The 22069-nt window shown below is 43.7% G+C and overlaps 1 protein-coding gene across 1 annotated transcript; it reads right to left on the reverse strand.

Moving 5' to 3' along the window:
- Positions 1 to 470: 470 nt before the first annotated feature.
- LOC145395072 (glycine receptor subunit alpha-2-like) lies at positions 471 to 21845 on the reverse strand. The gene is made up of 11 exons (XM_080268834.1): positions 21652 to 21845; positions 19202 to 19335; positions 15838 to 15905; positions 13076 to 13214; positions 11356 to 11446; positions 9632 to 9714; positions 8817 to 8951; positions 7796 to 7994; positions 4568 to 4672; positions 2684 to 2717; positions 471 to 743 (listed from the first exon to the last, which is right to left on the reverse strand). The coding sequence occupies exons 1-11, from the start codon at positions 21843 to 21845 to the stop codon at positions 471 to 473; spliced, it is 1455 nt and encodes a 484-aa protein (XP_080124960.1).
- Positions 21846 to 22069: the final 224 nt, after the last annotated feature.

A 22069-nucleotide genomic window follows, 5' to 3' on the forward strand; every position in this document is an offset into this window, starting at 1 on the left:
TAATTAGCCCTGAACATGTACTGTAGAGAACGACCGTTTTGGCGGAGCAACAGGACCGGGAACCAGTGCTGTATTGTGAGCCTGGCTTTGGCCGTCCCTGATATATGTATTTTTCAAGAGACCACCGCCAGTAAGGTCACGTTAAGGAGCAGGGGTGGGATTCTCGGGCACATTTACGATACGTTCCCTGTTGTAACTTAGCTTTTTTTTTTTTTTTTTTTTTTGTACAAAGAACTAGAGACATGGAGGAATTTTGTACTGTCCTTTTCTTGTTCTTCCTGCTAAAAAATATAATATAATATTTCTCCCGTAACCAAGATTTTTTTTCCCAGGAGGAACAAGAGACATGGGAAGACCCTGTATTCTCCTTTCTCTGTGCTTCCTGGGAATACATATCACAGTTACAACAGGACTTCGATTGTAAATGTATTCGAGTATCTCAGCCCAGGACCAGACCGAACAGACTAGAGTCAGTCCCCAAAGACGGTAAGATTGTGTGGCAGGTCTGGTATGGCGGCCTTGGACCCCGCCAGGAACCACCACCAGTAGGCCACGTTGAAGAGGACGAAGAGGCCCGGCAGCACCAGCAGACACACCTGGTCCATGCGCCGCGACCTGGGCAGCCACACCGCCAGGAGCTGACCCGTCTGACACCCACCACTCTCAGACGGTGGCACGGCGGTGTTCTCGGAGGGGACATGCAGTGGCCGAACCTGCAGGGAGGCACAGGGCCTATACAGTTTCTGTGGGGTTTCATTCCCAAATTAAGTTGTTAAGAAGCGTCATACACATACCATTTATCTCTTCTGTGAGGGATGTTATTAAAACTTCCGCCATAAAGAAAATGTTAAGATGTCGCATAGCTTCCTGGTAGCCATTACCTTGATAATGTGTCCATGTGGTATACACGCTTAACCTGTGTGGGAGTGTCTGTCAGTTACAATGACGCCGCAGACAAGCCTCAGTGCGAACATTGGCTTATGGAAACACTGAAACAGCCCATAGCTCGGGTCTTTATACTTGATACTTATGTATGTCAAAGGGGAATCTAACAGTAGTGGCAGTAATTGAAGCGGCCCTTGATTCATTTGAAACGTGAAATCAGGGGAGTGCAGGTCGAAGTTGCCCCTCTGCAGTCTACCATCTTCCTTTCCAGGGTTAGGAAGGGAGTAGAGAGATGCTTGTATATCGGTGCCACTATAGAAATGCGCTCTCCTGCAGCACTGGGGGAGTCTAGAATGCCGAAAATTGAAAGTGTCTCTGTTTACCCAAGGCCTGGTGTGTGGCAGTGTGTGAGGTGCGGTGTCCACAGCCTGCCATGTACCGTGGAGAAGCCAGACAAGCTGTATTTCTAGTCTCTTCGGATATATCAAATTATACGCTTCTTCCTTCGCGTTTTATTCTGCATATTGCACCTCAGTATCATTCCGTATGCCACTGGTGCAAACTATGTCAGCACTAAAATAATGTAAACAGCATACAGAAAACGTCAATGGGTACAGCAATGTGCAAAAGAAATCGCTAAGGAAGAGGTGCTACGGATTTTCCTGTGCTACAAAGAATACCATTCAAAATCAGAGTATCCCTCCGCACACCAGGTAACACAACTACATTTTGTAACAGGAATATTCTCGTGTATTTTTGTTAAATTGTATCCCATGACGTTCTTTTTTTTTTTTTTTTTTTTAATGCCGTCCCTTTTTTTTTTTTTTCTTTTTTTTTTCTTTTTTTAATCAAAGGAGAACACCACAGAAGGAGTAGTTGTTGCATCAATTCCGGGGGACCGCAGGCAATATTTTGTTGGGGTTACGTTGAAGGGTTGTCTGTGTAGTGATGGTGTAGTGGATGTGGTGAGTAAGTGTGTTGTGGTGTGGGAAGCTTCATTGTTCTGTAGGCAAAGTGGTTGTGTTGGTATGGTGGCAGGGAAGGGTGGTGGCAGGGTGGCAGTAGTAAGGGTTTAATGAAGGCTGTATCTAACCCATCCAGGCCGGAAAAAAAAAAAAAACTCGTCTGGAAAGGGCAAGAATGAATTACTTAAGATGTCTTTGGTCTGAATGTATTAAAATTGCAGGCCAAATTATTATCAGTTAATTAATTTAGTACATCGCTTAATTTACATCCATCAAGCCAGCCAGCAGACTCATCATTATGTCCTGTACGTGTAGTGATGTAGTAAAGGCAACGGAAATAATACAAGTGGCAATGGAAATTTCGTAACATTTCCTCCTTAGCAATCTGTTCTGCAATTGGATCTCAGTATCTTGTATGTTACTGATAAAAACAATTTCAGTATCAAAACAGCATAAATTACATAAAAGAAAGCGTTAAGGTATGTCGGCAAAGATAAGGTAATATACAGTAAATCCTCCCACGTCACAGGCTAGAATTCCCGTCCGTTATGGAAACTCCCTAACATCTTTTCCTGAGCAATTTGTTTTGTTTACTTATTTTTTTTTTATGCTAGGAAGAAGGAACCAAAGGCCCTACTGTCCTCTTCTGTGTTATATAAATCCTTCTAGATCGCCATACTCGGTATAAATAACGTACAAAAGGATATTAACCAGCCATATCCAAAAATAAGTCGCTAAGGAAGAGGTGATAGGGAGCTTCCATACCCGACGAGAATACGGGCCACAAAACTCACCTCCTGAATAAACATTTTTGAGACTTTTCCCACGTCCACCTTCTGTGCACCATTTTTCTCCATCTCCAACAATCTGCCAGACACAAAATGTAAGTCAATATCCCTGAGAAGTAAACCAGAGAGGAGTGAGTTCTCTGCTGTGTTTTACTCTGCTCACTCTACCTTGGCCTAAAATTGCCCTCTATCGTGAATGCTGAGTTATGGCAATAGATTAACACTCGGATATAATGCTAGTCACGTAGAAGTGCCAGGGAAAGGATGTACAGTCACGATATTGTCTTTTCCTGGCACTGAGCTACTCGAAATAAGCCGCACAAGGATGAAAATCTGAGCCAAGTTAAAGTGAATAAACTGCTGTATACGGGTGCACTACATATGACTATAACCCCAGGACGCATTTTTATATTCTGTTCCTGGTGAAAATTTTTGGACGATTTTATTTAACTCAGGAGGGTCTCTTGTATCGGAGGGGTTAATGGTGGTCATCTCCAACCCCTCAACTTCGAAAAATCTCTCCTAATGTCAATAAAAATTTCACAGAGGAGCTAAAGCTACTCTGAAGTAAGTGGAGGAATGACATGCCTTACACTTTCTCCTGTCACAAATATTCTATACGATGTTATCACTGAATAAAGCATAGAAACTGATCTAGGGCACACATACCGGAGATCGATCTATCTATATCTTTCAGAGTGTTAATCTGTCTATCTTTATCAATTATCTATCTGTCAATCTATCTATGTAAATCCAAGGCGTCCAGACAAAATCCTACCTATGTCGTATATTTCAAACACTGTGTAACTTACAAAAATGTCTAATAATGTAACGATTTATTAATATAATTATAGTGCTAAATATACAGTAAGTAGCCTATGTGCACTATATATGCACAAAAATGTCAGCACAATCCATTGACATATATACTAGCATATTATATGATAAGCCCCTTGAACACCAACATATAAGATACTCCAGGACACTTATAGGTACGGCGCCAGTGGGGAAGGACTTAACATATTGACAGTTAGTAGTTTTCACCTTTACCACAGACCTGTTCTGTGTATAGGGTTATTGAATAAAGATTGCCTGACTAACGAGGTGCGGCATCCACAAACTCTGATGTATTTGGGGGTAAAGGTAGGCCAAGAACCCTGAAACTCGATAGACACTTCTAATGTTACAGAAATAAAGGAAGAGGTCAGTAAAGGGAGATGGTCATTGAGTGTTCTAGTTTCTGGGTGTCAGGGTGCAAGATAATGCCTCGTCCCTCGCCCTTCCTTGCATAGCTATGGTCAAGCTCTTTAAGAAGGGGCCGTGCAGTTCAAACGAGTATGTAGGAGATAAATGTTTTTCTTAACTGTTATGAAGGGCAGACGAGGATACGGAAGCCTACTGTTGAAAAAGGAAGTTCACAAAAGGAAACTTGCATTTTCAAATTCACATTACAATACCCCTCCCCCCCTCACACACACACCTACGTAAAACCACTCAAGGACTCGAGATCATCACAGTAATACACTCAACAGATAAAACAACGTAATAGGTAACTGAGTTTTATTTTTGCTTTGTTATCTGTATTTGATATTCGGTATCCTTGAAACTTGGTTGGTGTTAAAGATGTGCGAGCTGTGTATTGCGCCACACCTCTGCACGTCCCTAAATCCGTCACTGTTGCTGTCCTAGTGATGGTGAACTATGGCATTACCTTGCCCTATCGCCAGCTTTGCATCCACCTTGGTAGTACTGCCCTGTTTCATTTGTGTGTGTGTGTGTGTGTGTGTGTGTGTGTGTGTGTGTGTGTGTGTGTGTGTGTGTGTGTGTGTGTGTGTGTGTGTGTGTGTGTGCGAGCAAGCTGAGGGAGAGGCCAAACACATGTATCTCTATGTCCAGAGGTGGGGAGGGGGTAGGGGGAGGGACACTTACTTGATGACTACGCCAAACTCGAGGAGGACGAGGCTGACGAAGGCCAGGCAGGAGAGGAGCCACACGTCAATGGCTCGCACGTAGCTGACTCGCGGCGTGGATTGCCTGTGGCACGACAGCAATACGGTTACTTACACTACACTGTCCTACACTATACTGCATTACAGTACACTACATTACAATGCACTACACTACACTACACTACACTGCAATGCAATGCACTGCACTGCACTGCACTGCACTGCACTACACTACACTACAGTGCACCACATTGCACTGCAATGCATTGCATTACACTACATTATACTACACTACCTTGCATCACACTGCGCCTCTGGGGTTAACAAGAAGCCTACACGTGGTGGCCCTATGTACCCTTGATGGAGTTAAGCATCTGTGGCGCCCACTCGGGAGCCAAACCTCATATTTCCCTGCACCTCGCCATGGGAAGGACTCTGGTCCGACATTGGTGAGGCGCTGTCTACCTGTGGTCGACGGGTCTGCTCGGTCAAACAGACCGGGGTTAAGCAACATCAGCAACAACAACAACACACTTCTTGCAGTGATAGGGCCAGTGAAGGTCGTATCCATCCACTTCAGCAGGGAAAGTCTATCGTTAACTGAATAAGATTGTAAGGAGATAACGTGAACAGAGAAAAGACATCGTGATAAGATGGTTATAACAAAAATATGATAAACTGATACATAAAGAATCCACCCATCCAGTACGTAGTCTTGCGTTGCCCGTCCAAGACCGTAGGGGACCGGGGCTAGGCTACCGAGTCCAGATATTTAAGGCAAGGAGACCAGACAAACCAATAAGTATATAAGACTCGTGTATCAGTCACTTTTGCCCTATCATTCGGCACTTGAGTTCGTGCTTGGTCAAGTGGGCAAGTTTGAGGTAGGTTCAGGGATTGGAAACTGCCACTCCTGTGTTGCTATCGAGAGTACGGCTGAGTCCCAGGAGGCATTGACGTTGGTTTAACCCCTTCAGACCGGTGACGTATGCTTAACTTTATTCTTGCTACCGATTTCACTCATTTTTGGACACTTTTCTTAAGGCAGCGGTTAGGATACAGTGTTCATTAACTCAGCCCGCGTGAGAGGTCTTTTTGAAGGTGAATAAAACCATCTGAAGGTAGCAAGAAGGAAATGAAATAATATGCTGCGGTAATCAAGGCGTTAAAGGAATGTAGCGGTTCCTTTACACCCTTCCCCCCATACTGTTAGCTGGAGTGTGAGTGTATGGTAATTATATACGTGGACAAAAAATAATAATAATAATAAACCAGCACTCATATACACAGCTTAAATTTATGTATGTTTGTAAATATGAAACCTGTAGGGCAAGATTTCTAAGGATTTTCAACTACCGGTAAATATCTTATGTTAGCGGCGTTAGGGTTGTGACGAAGAGAATGATTGTGGATGTAAGAAAAAGCTGAGAACGAAAGCTGTGTATGGACTGCTGCCTGTTACTCCCATCACGAGCAGATGTGGGTAGAGTAGGGTGAGGGGTGAGGGCAGGATAGGGTGTGGGTGTGGGTGTGCGTGTCGGTGTAAGTGTGGGTGTGGGTGAAGGCAGGATAAGGTGTGGATGTAGGTGCGAGTGTGTGTGTGAGAAGAGTAGGAGATGAGTGTGGGTGTGTGCAGGGTAAGATGTGGATGTGAGGGCGGTGTGTGCAGGGTTGAGTGTGGGTATGTGCTAGGTCGAATGAGGAGTGTGGGTAGGTGTGCGTGGGTGTGAGTATGGATACGTGTGCGGGGGTAAGTGTGGGCAAGAAAGGATGATGGATGTGTGTGGGTGTGTGTGGGTGTGGCCTGGTGACAGATGGCCTAGGACTTTAAGCCTGGCACACAGCTGGGGGTGGGTAAATTTTGTAGCAAGCATTAATCAGACGTATTATCAATGAGGCGGTTGACCTTTGCCCGGGAATGGGGTGTGGTGGAAAACTGGGCTTGGGAAAGAGGAGGTATCTGAAGTGTCCTTATCACTATCTGGTGGGCGAGTCAAACTTCAACATCATTAAGATTTTTGGTTGTATTTTTATGCCCACAACGGAGGCTACATTTTCGGCTCTGTTTATTTGCCTGTCTTCCTGCCTGTCTGTCCTTTTTGTTAGCAATATTATCAAAAAGCTGTTGGATGGAACTACACGAAATATGGGATGATAATTGATGACCAACAGACGAACAGGTGATTAAATTTGGGGCGAAAAAAGTCAAAGGTCAAGTTAAAAGGTGGGACGGCGCTTTCTCGGCTATTAACTCGAGATCACAGAGGGGAAGGCAGACCCCAAATTTCGACGTAATTCTTGAACCATGTGATGGGAAATATAAGTAATTTTGACCTTCATCCCTGGCTAAAAACTGAATTATGCCACTGGGTTGTAGCCTAACAATTTCTCATCTTCACAAGTGTCTTAAAGCTGACGGTCATAAATTAGGGGTTGGCCTACGTTTTCACTAACTCAGTTTTAATAGAATGGTTGTGCAACTGTATCGACGGTGAAGAGATGAAGTGATCTGTTGTCTAAAGGGACGCATGTTCGATCTCAGACAAGGGCAGAGGACAGTTTTGTATTATGATTTAGTTAATGCAGACTTCACTGATCTTCCACAAGACCCACCGACTTGCCATTTAAACAGGTGATGGCTGAATCGGTAGAAAGGTGACCTGCAGCCCTAATGGACCAAAGTTTCAGTCGCTATGGAACAGTTTAAGGATCTGAATTTCATAAAGCAGATTTTATTGTTCTACCAGAAGACCCGCAGATATGTAAAAAGCCCACGCTAACTACCACACAAGTCCTGAATGATACAACCCTTGCTTTTATTTAATATGGCCGGTGGTATTAGCGCTGAAGTGGTGACGTGTGAAGGTGTGTGGTGCCTAGGACTGCTGGGCCTGGGTGATGCAGGTGGTGAAGTACGGTGGTGTGGGTGATGATTGTAGTGATGCATGAAACGTGGGTGATGACAAGCATAGTAACGCCAAAAATTGCAGACAAGATGAATATGATAGTGATGCAGTGTGATGATTACTGATGTGTGAGTGGTGAAGTTAGCGATGGACTGAGAGTGACTATGTAGCAATGATGACTTACATAGCAACCCCAAGTAGCGCAGACATGGTGAGTATGGTGGTGATGCAGAGTGTGATGTAGTGATGATGGTGATGGTGGTAATGATGCAGAGTGTGATGTAGTGATGATGATGACTTACATAGCAACCCCAAGCAGCGCAGACATGGTGAGTATGGTGGTGATGCAGAGTGTCATACGGCCGGGGATGGCGTCTGCTGGCACCACTAAGGACACGAACGACACCACCACGAACAGCCCTGACGGCAAGTACACCTGTAACAGCATGTACGTCATCCGCCGCGTCAGGTGTACACGGAACGCTAGTGCTGGGTACGTACCTGGAAGGGGGGGGGGGGTAAGGACGGGCACGGTCATTATTAGATTCATTATACCCTTATCACCGTAACCTGGCCTAAAATTACAATCTCTCCAATTTGAATTCGGAGTTATAACAATAAATTGGAATTAGAATGTGATCCTAGTCATGAGAAAGTGCTATTTAAGAGAGTACAGAGTACAGGCATTGTCATTATCTAATCCAATATATTCTTTTCACATTAACCTGGCCTAAAATTACCATCTCCCAAGGTTGAATACCGAGTTGTATAGGTTAACACTAGTATATGATGCTAGCCATGAAAGAAGTGCTATGGAAAGGATGAAGAGCCCTAGTATTTTTTTTTTTTCTGTCACTGAACTACGTGAAATAAGCTGCCAAAGGACGATAATCTGGGCTAAGTAAAGATGAAATTACCATATCATTAATGAATCTTTGTTATTTTCAGTAGCACACACACAAAAAAAAAAAGCTACTTCCCTCCCTACCTGTCTGATCTGCTACCTTCTTTTCCCTCCACCTCTCTGCCTGCCTGCCTGCTTCCTTTCCTCGCTACATGCCTGCCTTCCTACCTGCCTTCCTCTTTCCTTCCCTCCCTCTCTCTCTCCTTCTCTGCCTCCCTCCCTTCCTTCCCCCTTCCCTCCCTTCCTCATCACAGAGTTGCTGATTACTTGTGTTGGGGCCTGTCTTCTGGTTCCTTAAAACTGCCTTCATTATCCTCTCCCTCCTTGCCACTTTTCGCCTCTCCCCTCCGCCTCCTCTTCTCCTTATTGTCTTCCTCCCTCCCCTCCTTCCTCCCTCCCTCCCTCCCTCCCTTCCTCACCGTAGACCTGCTGTACGCGTGTGTATGGGTCCGTCTTCTGAAATCGAACCAGGAACTGCTCGCTGTGGATGTTGTCAGACACCTCTAGTCCCGGGGGCGTCCACACGTACACGTTGCGATCCAGGGTGTATGCGTCTGTGTGTGTGTGTGTGTGTGTGTGTGTGTGTATGTGTGTGTGTGTGTGTGTGTGTGTGTGTGTGTGAGAGAGAGAGAGAGAGAGAGAGTGTGTGTAGTGTAGTGTTGTGTAGTGTTTAAGGGAGAAAACGAATGAACACATGAATCTCTGATCACATCCTCGTTAAATTAAATAATAAGACTAACACATTTTCCTCATTTACATCCCTAACGCATCTTTCAGCAGTCATGATGCACAGTTAAAACAGGCTTAGGAAAATGCTATCTGGCTGAATGGTGAATGACATCTACCTGTTCAAAATATACAACTCGTATATCTTTTCGACTTGTAGTAGAATGTATGACAAAAAGAAAGTGTCATTGTACTGAAGGGGTAAAGGAAGATTGTTTCTGGACTTTTTATTACAAGAGGCATCCCTTTATCTAACTGAAATCGTCTGAAGGTACCGTACTAACAATACAGAATATGACTTCAGTGTGAGGAGACTGTAAGCCTAGGAAGTCTTTGTGATGCTGGTGTAATTGTGGCCCTGCAGGCTTTAGTGGCTTCATTTTCCCATCCTCCTTTCGGGGATAAGGAAGTGGCTGAGGGACGTACGCATAACCAGACAGTTGAGCCGCCCGGTTATATCGAGGCCACCACATGAGGGCGTCCTTGCGTGGTGTTAATGTGTACTTACAGCTCTCCATCCTGAAGCTGCACATCTGATGATCTCGGGGGAACCAGTCGTAGTGCATCCGGCACGACACAGACACGAACATGCTGGCATAAATAGTCAGTTAATCAGTGTATCAGACAGTCTCTCCATCCATCCATCAGTCAGTCAATGTATCAGACAGTCTCTCCATCCATCCATCCATCCATCCATCAGTCAGTCAATGTATCAGACAGTCTCTCCATCCATCCATCAGTCAGTCACTTAATGTATCAATCAGCCAGTCCATCCATCCATCCATCCATCTATCTATCAGTCAATCGATCAGTCAAATGACACCACGCTTACCCTAGGAATTCCCATGTTGAGGCTGGTCATAGTACTGGGTGGGAAGCTACCATCACCCCTGGGAAGTACCACCACGAGAATGAAATGTGTTTGTAAGCCTGGTAACCTGCCACACCATCCTCACTCACAAGCAAGAAACATTTATCCACAAGTACACGTAGTCAAAGTCGAAGCTGAGATATTGTTAAAAATCTTATTACACATCTCAGCTGCTTCTTAACAGTTTATATGAGCTGACTGGAAGTTATTAGGTGGTTTTGGTACGTGGTTAATTTCCAGTCCATAAACGGTATAAACAAACCCACTCGTATCCATACAGCCTGAGGAGACGAAGCTAGAATGTGTTAGTGTTATTGTTTAGAATGACTGGTGTTAAGAAGTTTGTAGGCACCAGAGTCGATGAGAGTGTGCTCAGACGGCATGGCCATGAGGAGAGACATGTGTATGAGTGAGCAGCGTGGTGCAAAGGGTGTATCTGAGCGGGTATGAGGCCAGGAGGAGGCGTGGTAAGCTGGGGAGAAGGAAGGTAGGTGTGATAGTGTGTGTGAAAGTGAGGCGTGGAAGTTAATAAGCATAAGGAACTACAGTGGATCAAACTATTCGGGAGAATATTGTACGTAGGAGTGAATAGCAAAGGTTTGGCATCCCTGTTTTTACCTGATGTCGCTATAGTCGTCAGATTAACTCTAGCTGACAGGCAGTATTCGAAATAGGCCAGTGTATTGAGAAGGGGGGGTGTCACGACCTTCGGCTGTGGCAGCCCTCCAAGTGGGTGGGGGAGGTGAAGGAGGCCAATATGTAGCAATATGCAGTGGGTAGTAGATACCACAGCACTGTTCAGAGATTCAGGATACAATATTCCCAGTATCACACACACACACACACACACACACACACACACACACACACACACACACACACACACACACACACACACACACACACACACACACACACACACACACACACACACACACACACACACACACACACACACACACACACACACACACACACACACACACACACACACACACACACACACACACACACACACACACACACACACACACACACACACACACACACACACACACACACACACACACACACACACACACACACACACACACACACACACACACACACACACACACACACACACACACACACACACACACACACACACACACACACACACACACACACACACACACACACACACACACACACACACACACACACACACACACACACACACACACACACACACACACACACACACACACACACACACACACACACACACACACACACACACACACACACACACACACACACACACACACACACACACACACACACACACACACACACACAGTGATGACTGAGACACTTACTTGCCCGAGTAGTCAACGGTGGCGTCTCCGTATATCCAGACAGACGCCACACTGGTTAGTACTGAGGGGGTTGTGGCCTCTGAGCTGTGTTCTGTATACCACCACAATACATTAATACATCATACACTAATACAGACATGAACTTATCCATACACAGATATATACATACGTTGGGCTTGACATTTTGTTGAAATTAGGAGTCTGTACTGGTTAGTATAGGAGACGCATAGTGTCTCTTCCTTAGCAAATTGTTTTCCATCTTATACCTTAAAGTTACTTTGCCTTGTATGCTGTGTGAGCTATGCTTATTTAATAACACGGTTTGCCTCAGTTATATAGAAGATGATTGATAAGGCAGTCAGCAAAATAAATCACTGGGGAAGAGGAGTAACGCAATCTCCAAAGCCAACTGAAAATACTATTCAATCCTCCCATCCCCTGTTGCCCGCACTCACAGAGGCGATGTAAGACAGTACTTGTCCCTGTGTCGTTCCTCCCCCACCCCCTCCCTCCTTCAGTCACTGAGTTACTATACTCCCTTGAAAGCTGGAGTTCAGGCCTTATGGGAGGAGTTTTAGGAAAACGAAATTTTGCACAGTGGTAGACCTCGCTCAGGGCCAGGTTTCAGGCAGGGTGGGACCCTCGAGGGTCATCCCGCAAGGGGGCTGTGGCCCTCGGGTGTCATATCCAGAACAGGTAGGTACATTTTTTTACTTAGGAACAAGAAAAATTTTTGCATAATGGAAGAAAGTTGCTCACACTAGGTTTAACATCCCAGTGGCCGCCCCCCGAAGGGAGTAGAGAACACGAAATTTTTCCTACTGACATATGATCACCCTGGCCACGTATTGGGAAGAATGGAACCAAGAAGTTCACCCCTCACTGGGAAGGGGATGGCACCTAAGGATTCCAGTCAAGCCATTATGCACTGCCATAGTGTTTAACCCAGGAACACGAAATTTTGCATGTTGGAAAGCTCTTACCCCGCCAAATTTTAGGCTGAGTGGGACCACAGATGACCACCCACACGGGCAGAGGGGGAGAGAGGCCCGAGGGGGACAAGGGCATATGGCCTTTACCAAGGATGTGCAATTTTGCTCAGTGGTGGATCTTTATTGTGGCCACCCCCAAAGGTCACCCCTCACGGAGGGAAAGGGAGACGATCCCCAGGGGTTCCTGGCCTAAGCTTTTATGCACGACCATTGTTTTTAGCCAAGGAACATGAAATTTTGCATACTAGCAGCCCTTCACTCCGGCCATGTTTTACACAGGGTGAGGCAGATGGCCATTCTCCACTGGGTGGGGATTGCTTTCAAGGGGGACAATGCCATAGCTTTTATGCAGGCACACGAAATCTTGCGCAGGAGTAGACCTTCACTCAGATCAGATTAATTAATCGCTCTTTCCCCATATAATACTGTAGAGGTGGGTGCGGCAATCAAAGGTATTTATTTATTTATTTTTATTTCTGCAAGCAGTAGGTCAAATTACACAAAGTTTCTGCTATAATGATACAAATAAAGATGCAGCCAAGTTTATATAAATTTACTGAACATAAAATTTGAAGGAATATATATATATATATATATATATATATATATATATATATATATATATATATATATATATATATATATATTATAAAACGACGTTATCCTAAGAAATCCATTTTCTACTAAACATTATTAAAGAAAATGAACTAGGTATTGCAGTAACTTACCAATATAGACGTCAGGCACCCATATCCTAGCGAGGATGGCGGGGTCCAGAGGCACGTACTGTTTTGGTCCCAAGCCAGGGGGAAGCTTCAGCCTTACATCACGCCATTTTACTCGAAGGTTTATTTCCATCAGAACCAACTGCAAGAGAGGTGGAGGGGTGTGAGACGGTACAGGAATGAGGAGGAGGAGGAGAGGAGAAGGAAGAAGAAGAGAAGGAGTACGAGGAGGAAAAGAACAAGTACAGTAACAAGAACAAGATCAGCTTTTCTTCTCTTCAGACGATTATATTCAGCTTTCGGACACACTTTTTGATCTGGAGGGGTGATATGTAGGCTTCTGTAACCCCGTTACCATTCACGTGCTGCCTTCAGCTGAATAAAATCGTCTGGTTAAAGCAAGAATATAATAATAATGATAAAGAATAACCATTATCTGAGTGGAGTGGTTTATCCCTTCAGTTCGATGTTTTCTGTTTTACTGTAACTACTATTTGAAGGTTTTATGTAGCTGGGAGATGTCTATTCAAGGGGTTAATGAGGCTGCTTCTAACCTCCTGTTCATTTATACTAGAAGGACAAGAAACACAAGAAGAATCAACACCTTCCTCTCTGTTCTTCCATCTTCGTGCAGTATCAAACATGTCATGATATTTGTCTCTCATAACTTTTTCTTTATCGCGGAAGAATAAAAAATTTGGGAAGATTTTACACTCTCCGTGCCCTTCGTACTAAAATATACAAAACAAATATTGCAATCACCTGCCCTTCTTGCAAAAAAATAAACAAATTTGGCATTCCCTTGTCTTTCTTGAAAAAACAAATCTGACACTCTCTTGTTCTTTCTGCAAAACAGATCTTACACTCTCGTCTCCTTTCTTCAAAAACATATCTGACAATCCCTCGTCCTTCCTGCAGAAACAAATCTGACAATCCCTCGTCCTTCCTGCAGAAACAAATCTGACACTCCCTTGTCCTTGCAAAAAAAAAAAAAACTTGACCCTCCCTTGTTCGTCTTACAAACAAATCTGAAATTCCCTTACCCGTCCTGCAGAATCAACTTTTTTTTTTTTTTTTTCCCCGCAGAAACAAATGTGAAACCCTACTTATCCCTCCTGCAAGAACAAAATCACCGAATTATAAGTTCATTGTAAGTCTGTGAATCTCAAACCTGAGGACTCGCAGCGGGACCAAGTGTAGGTATTTTGCTAACATGATATATCGCCACTATCATTTAGCAGACATTTTTGTTGTGCTGCCCAGTTCTAGTCAGCCAAACTTTGCCGAAGTAATTTACACTGAGTTAGAATACATTTCATTTCTAAATCTCTTATCGCGAACTAATGCCGAACTGTTTGAGGAGTGAATTTTCCATTAGTGAACCATAACAATCGTGGAACTGCGGATAGGTCTGAGGTGATAAAATTCTGTTTTACTGAAAATAATGGTGTCTCGAGAGAAGTCTTCTGTCTTACCATGTGTCCAGAAAGAGACCCTGGTATCACTGATAAAAGAGAGAAATGTGTTTGAAAAATAAATTCCGCGAAAAAGCATTCTTCAGCACGTAACAGAAAGCATGGGTCGAGGTAGAATCGTGTGTTACTCAGGTGATTGGAACATGGAGTATATCATTACGAGGTAAGTTTGTCGCAGTTAACTTCATGCTCAGCTTTCTTGTGGCAAAATCACAGCCATGCATGTTGCGTTTTATTCTTTTTTTAAAATGAACTTTCGATAAACGATCCTCCTGTTCTGCCTGTTTTGTCATTAGATTTTTAAATTTCAGGATTTTTTTTTTGTTTAGTCGTAATTTTCTAATGTTTCTAGGTATCCCAATAATGTCCACAGTGAAAACGGCAAAAATACCTGAAAAATCGAGGAGGAAAAAAGATGAAAAGAAAAAAAAATAAATAAATAAATAAAAAATAAGAATACTGAAGCAAATGTCAATGAAGGAAGATTTACAGAACTTTCCAGCTGCAAAAGTCGGTGCAACGGCGAAGTCTGTATAGTTTAGACCTTAGGTAAACTGAACGCAAGGGTTTGGCTCTAAGGTGTACAGGTTTATACTTGTAGTCCAGGGTACTTAATGTTATGGCTGTTTTTCGTTTCCTTATAATGCCGCCATTCAAAAGGTGCAATACTTGTAAACAGGTCAGAGTTCTATGTTTAAAAAAAAAAAATAATGTTTCGGTGAAAATTAAGTTTTGTTTTAAACTGCAGTTTACTAAAGCCACCTTTCACACTGAAGAGTACCATTAGTCAGTCGTTCCTGGGTGATTGAAAGATTATTTAAGGCATAAGGTCAAGTAAAGATGATTATAAAGTTTTCTTGTGTTGTAATCCAGTGAAGTAGGGAAGTTATGATGGGAAGATGTGGACAGTCTTGCTATGATGGGTGATACTACCGGCACTTGCAGATAGTAACGTTAGGTCCAGATAGTCAGTTAGAGTAGGGTACGTATTACTAAAGTAGGTGTTTGCCTTTGCTTCTCCTTCATCAGTAGTAACCATACTACTTCACTCTGTCACAACACAACCACACTACCACGCCCTACCACAACACAGCCACACCACCACACCCTACCACAACACAGCCACACCACCACACCCTACCACAACACAGCCACACCACCACACCCTACCACAACACAGCCACACCACCACACCCTACCACAACACAGCCACACCACCACACCCTACCACAACACAACCACACCACCACACCCTACCACAATACAGGAAGCCTCATATGGTATACTCACGCCCTCTTCCTCGTCTATCTTGGCCAGGTTCCTTACCATTACGGACACGCCCACCTCTAGCGCCTCACCTGGGGATAGATAGATAGATTAATAGATAGATAGATAGGTAGGTAGGTAGACAGATACATAGAAAACACACACACACACACACACACACACACACACACACACACACACACACACACACACACACACACACACACACACACACACACACACACACACACACACACACAAGGAATTCTTCGGTAAACACGCATAGACTGTTCTGTTCAGGACGTCTTATTAATGCACATGCGCGAGTCTCAGCAATATGATAAATTCTTAACTTTACAAAATCATAAATTTCAGATAATAAAAGGACTGTCAGTACAAAGATCAATGATAATGATGAATTATATGCTGGCCTTGATAAATATGTGAGATCGAGTGCAATACCCAATAAATCAAATAAACTTTATGCAGGAGAAGGACTGACATTTAGGTAGCGAGTCCACAATCATAAATCCTAATATTATACAGATTAAGATCATTCCTATTGGCTATGATTTTTCAAAGTAATGTTTTAGTAATTTCAGAGGAATATGCCATTACAATATTTCACAGTTCGACACGGGAGTAAAAAGTAATCCACGACTATTACAAGCATGGTAGCCAGCAAAGGATTGGTTTAGGACCGAGTTGGGAATGACTTAACACCAAGAGACCCTCATTGTTTTTACACGCTTTTATTTTATTTTATTTTTCGTAATTATACTATGGAAGTTTGTTTAGTGCAAACGAATTTTATATTTTATTGATTTATTTATTATTATTACTTACCTTCATCTTTGCTAGGAAGGTACACTTTCACAAGCCTCTTTCCCATTATTTTATCTTTTGGAGAAAATTAGCATCTCTAGTTTTCTTTCATCCAATCCTCCTACCACTTTTTTTTTTTTTTTTTCATCAGGTGCATATGGGTCTGGGGTAGGCTACTTAGTCCAGATATTTTAGGCGAGGATGACCAGCCTGGATCTTCCCTGAATGGCATTATGAGTGCACGACACCTCAACTTCCCCTCGTTTGTAAACCCTTACTGGCCCCATCTGGTTCAAGCGCCTTAACCCACTAGACCACCAAGCGTAACGTGTGTTGACATAAACTGTAGATGTAAACTGATGAGGCAGAGTTACTTGGGAATCCTTTAAGTCCACGATAACGCAACTCTTCGTTACTAAGCCACACTTAACCCCTTCAACCTCAGGACGTCATTTGTGCTGTACACTTGCTGTTTCCAGATGATATTCTGCTCAGGATACGGTAGATCTCATGTACTAGACTTGTAGAATTTACGAGTATAGAAAAGATAGATTTATTTCAATCGTGTATCGAATATGGGCATTTAATCAAACTTTAATCCAACTTGTAGTTCGGTATGCCAGCTGGTTTAGCGGGAGAATTGTTACGATACCTCTTACATTGCGGCATTGTACGTGTACTGCGTCACTAACACTCGCTTTACTCTACACTCAGAACTATCCAGACTTAATGAGCTCTTGCCAAACTAACCATAAATGTCCAATCTATCTACTGTATCTGTTTCTATAGCCAGGCGCCTTAATTCCGTAAGGGGCGGCCACAAATAAATCGCCTCCATGTCATCATATCCTCTGCCATCAGGCTACTCTTTCTCCAATTCACGTTCCCTTCTCTCACACATCTCCATCCAATCCCTCCATCTCACTCTTAGTCTCCTCCTTCCCTATCCACCTCACTCACACTCTTCGAGGCAGTCTCTATCCTCCATCCTTTCCACATGGCCAAACCATCTCAGAGTACTTCTCATAACACTTTTAGTCACATCGCCATAAAAAAGAACCATAAATAATGAAAAGACTGGATTTGCGTGTCACGTGCGCCGATCCCAAATGCGTAAAAGCACAGCTGCCCACCACTGTACACACATTGCTAATATTGCAATGCGTACTTAAGGTCCACTTTGTGCTGGAGCGGTATGTGCGTGTTTGTTGCCAGTAATGTGTACATGGAATATCTGTGTGCACATCAAGGTACATTAAGAATGTAAGGAGAGAGTGGATGAGGAGTTTGGAAGGAATTTGAGTGCAGAGCGGAGGGAATGTAAGAAAATGTTCTGAAAGGAGGTTTAAAGAGTTAGGGTGATAAAGATAGTAGGGGAGTGGAAGATAAAAATGGCAGATTGCTGGTGGAGAAGGGAGAAAAAGTGAGCAGATGGAGAGAGACTTTGAGGGAGTTGTTAAACACAGAGAATGAAAGTAACGCTAATATAAGTGGCTGGGGAATGGCTGGGAGAAGGAGGGAGGTGAGAAGGAAGAAAGAGATCAGTAGTATGGAAGTAGTGGATGCAAATATAAAAGTAAAAATAGGGAAACCCCCAGGAATTGATGGAGTGTGTGGTGAAATGCTGAAGCACGGGGGAGAGATAGTAGTAGACTGGATATGGAAGATTTACAGATTGGCCTGGGAAGCAGGTAGAGTCCCGAAGGATTGGAAGTCAGGTATAATTATTATTCCCCTGTACAAAGGAAAGGGGGAAAAGAAGTGTGTGGTAATCATAGGGGCATTTGTCTTCCTAGTGTAATAGGAAAAGTTGATAGTAGGATATTTATTGATGGAGTTGGGGAAATAACTGAAGAATTAGTTGGAGAAGAACATGGAGGTTTGAGGAGGGGAAGAGGTTGTTTAGATCAGATATTCATCTTAAGGTGTTTAGTGGAAAAGTTTCTAGAGAAGGGAAAGGAGTTGTTTGCTGCCTTCATGGATGTGGAGAAAGCATATGGCAGAGTGGATGTACAAGGAATGTGGAAAATATTGAAAACATATGGAGTAAGTGGCAAGCTGCTGAATGCTGCGAATAGTATGTTTGAGGGCGTTAGGGCTGCAGTGCGTGTGGATGGTGAACTGAGCGAATTTTTCTTTCTGAATGTTGGATTGAAACAGGGATGTGTCATGTCTCCAAAGTTGTTCAGTCTGCATATAGATCGAGTAAAAGAGATACAAAGAAGAACAGTGGATGTTGGAGCGGCCGTAATGAGAGAGGGCAGCGTTTGGAAACTTACTGTTCTGCTGTTTGCAGATGATGCGGTATTGTTTAGTAAAGACGAAGGGGAACTGCAAAGCTTGGTGAATGAGTTTGGGAGAGTATGTAAGAAACGGAATTGGTGAATGAGCTTGAAAGAATGAGTGTGTGTGTGTGTGTGTGTGTGTGTGTGTGTGTGTGTGTGTGTGTGTGTGTGAAGATGCTGTGGAGGTAGCAGGACCGAGCTTATAAATAATGTAAAATATGGAGAGAGAGAGAGAGAGAGAGAGAGAGAGAGAGAGAGAGAGAGAGAGTCACACCCACCATCAGGCACGGGCGGGAATATCTCCTTCCGGTAGTCGGGTCCGGTGTATCCCGCCCAGGTGTGCACGTCAGGTAAGGTCCCGTTCACTTCCCCGCCCACCTCATCCTCCGCCTCGCCTTCCCCACACACCACCCTGCTCAAGGACACGGGACAGGGAGGAAAAAGACTTGGGATTAATAGGTAATTTTGGGTTAGCATAGGAGAATACATGATAATACTCTGCTGTGTTGATGGAGAGAGGTCAAGGAAGAGGAGAGAGTTTGAGGTCATGATTGTCTTGTGGATAGCATATAGACGGTGTGGTACCTGATCCATGGCGATTTGTTTTGCATGTTACACTTTATTGTCTTCTTGTACACACACACACACACACACACACACACACACACACACACACACACACACACACACACACACACACACACACACACACACACACACACACACACACACACACACACACACACAGAAAATACCTCATTATGAAATTGTAAAAAAGTTCGGCAGTTGGAATTTAAGGGAAAATACATAAACTTTTGCTTGTTGTCGTCGTTGTTGTTGTTGTTTCCCCAGGCTCAGCTGAGGTGTGAACTCAGTGAGCTGCAGACTGAAGTCGCCCTCATTTAATGCTAGAAAAACAAATATATACAATTTATTGATAACCAAATATATACGAGTATATACCGGTAGTTTACTACTAGACATGCAGATATAGAACGATTCCTTTGTTACCTACAATGCAACTAATATTCCTGTCACTAAAAGTATTTGAAATTCTTGGTGTTTCACTTAACAGTACCTTCAGCTGGACCTGTCATGTTAGATCACTTGCTAAAACACTTCAAAAACACTTCAGAGAAACTTCGATAACTGTATAGAAGCCGCAGCTACTTCACTGACAAGCAGTTGGCTATTATTTACAAGAGCCATGTGCACTCTCAACCGGAGCGTTGCTCACCCTTGTGGAGTGGATGTGGAGAGGTTGCACTAAAACAACTGGATATAGTTCAGAACAAAGCTGTTGGAATTATTAATAACCCTGCAGTTAAAGTACAAATGAACTACCTCCCCCACAAGTAAGAAGGAATGTTGCTTCACTTGCATTATTTTACAGATACTTTTATGGCAAATGCTCCGACGAAGTTGTATCCATTTTGCCACCTCTCCACGCGTTCCCCCGCGCAACACGGGCATCTGGTAGCGCTCATAACTGGACTGTCCCACTACCATATTGCAGAACTTCTGCCTATCAGAATTCTTTTATTCCCCGAAGTGCATCTCTTTGGAACTCGCTTCCCCAGAATAGTTTCCCTTCAGACTTCTACTTACTGCAGTTCAAGTCCAACTATTACAGAGTTTTTATGATTGGGGGACACCTGTAATCTGGTGCATGGATCATTTTTTTATTGACAGTAATTTGTTTTTCCTCTGTTCATATTCTGTAAGAAAAATACATACATACAACCTGCATGCGTATGTGCTAGCATACATACATACATACCTACATACATACGTGCATACCTACATACACATAGCCAGTCAGTGATATAGCAAGATATAAAGTTGCATGTCAGCGTCTGAAAAGGTAGCATCTTCACTGTTCTGCTTTGACGCCATAACGCTATCCCGCTATTATGTAAGGCGCGATGTACTTACCCTTTGTTTTATCGATGGGTATTTAGCAGCTGAAAGTGTGTGTGTGTGTGTGTGTGTGTGTGTGTGTGTGTGTGTGTGTGTGTGTGTGTGTGTGTGTGTGTGTGTGAGGCCTTGTAACAGAGGTGAAGTCAGTCTTGTATACACCTGGCCTAGTATTGCAAGAGGGTGTATATTTAAGCATTGTTACTGAAGTTCTAAGAAAGGTGAGTACAGGTACAGACGTAGTTCAGGAGTTGACTAATGGGGATCAATGTGTTAGTGCTACGGAGGGGAAGGGAAGGGGAAACGGTAGGGAAGTGAGGGAGAGAGAACAAAAGGGGAGGGAATGGGAGGGGAGGGGGAGAGAACGGGAGGAGGGGAGGGGATGGAAGGGGAGGTGAAATTAAGCTACCTACACACATGGCAATAAATGGGGAGGTGTGGATCCGAAAGGGAAAATAAACGTCCTGATTGCATGACGATCACACACTTTGCAGACCTGATTAGCAAGGTGATTCGAGAGCTACACAGGTGAGGATGCTTTTACGGCTCGATATTGTCACCACATAAGTCCTAAAAGACCTGAATTGATGTTAAAAAAGAAAAGAAAAAAGAAGAAATAGGGCTGAGTTTTTTCTGCTTCCACTATATGTACAGGTAAAATCGTTGACCAGATACTGCATTGTCGGGTGGCATAAATGTTAAAAGCAAAGCAATCGATGGATGTTGTTTGAGGGGCGACATTGGCGGTGCGAAGGTCAGTGTTGTGGCTTGAACAGTATGGGCGTGGCGGGGATTTAGTTCAGAGCCTTGCCTAGAAGTTCGATAGGGTGGCTTGGACTGGCGGGAGTGGGCGGGATGGGCTGGGGTAGTGGTGGATAGTATGGCCAGGTGGGAGTTAAATGGCCTGTAAAGATGGTCGATGAAGGTAGACTGTAGCCGTGATTTGAAGCGGAACTTTTTGCCAGAACAAGACTGCAAGAAGTTAAGCACGTGTGGCTCTTGCATGCCTGGCACGTGACGACGACGCAGGTAAAATTGCAAAGGAAAGAGAGAGAGAGAGAGAGAGAGAGAGAGAGAGAGAGAGAGAGAGAGAGAGAGAGATACAGGCTTAACACGCAACACTTTCGAATTAGCTTTACCCCTGCCATCATCATTACCTATTTCTCACTGTTACAACAACGTATCTGGCGGTGGCTGTTATGCAATTCGTACCTAGGGACAGATAACAC

This window comes from Coenobita brevimanus, chromosome 29 (genome assembly GCF_032717465.1).
Source record: "Coenobita brevimanus isolate Jiangsu-jjx chromosome 29, ASM3271746v2, whole genome shotgun sequence".
In the NCBI taxonomy this organism is placed as follows: domain Eukaryota; kingdom Metazoa; phylum Arthropoda; class Malacostraca; order Decapoda; family Coenobitidae; genus Coenobita; species Coenobita brevimanus.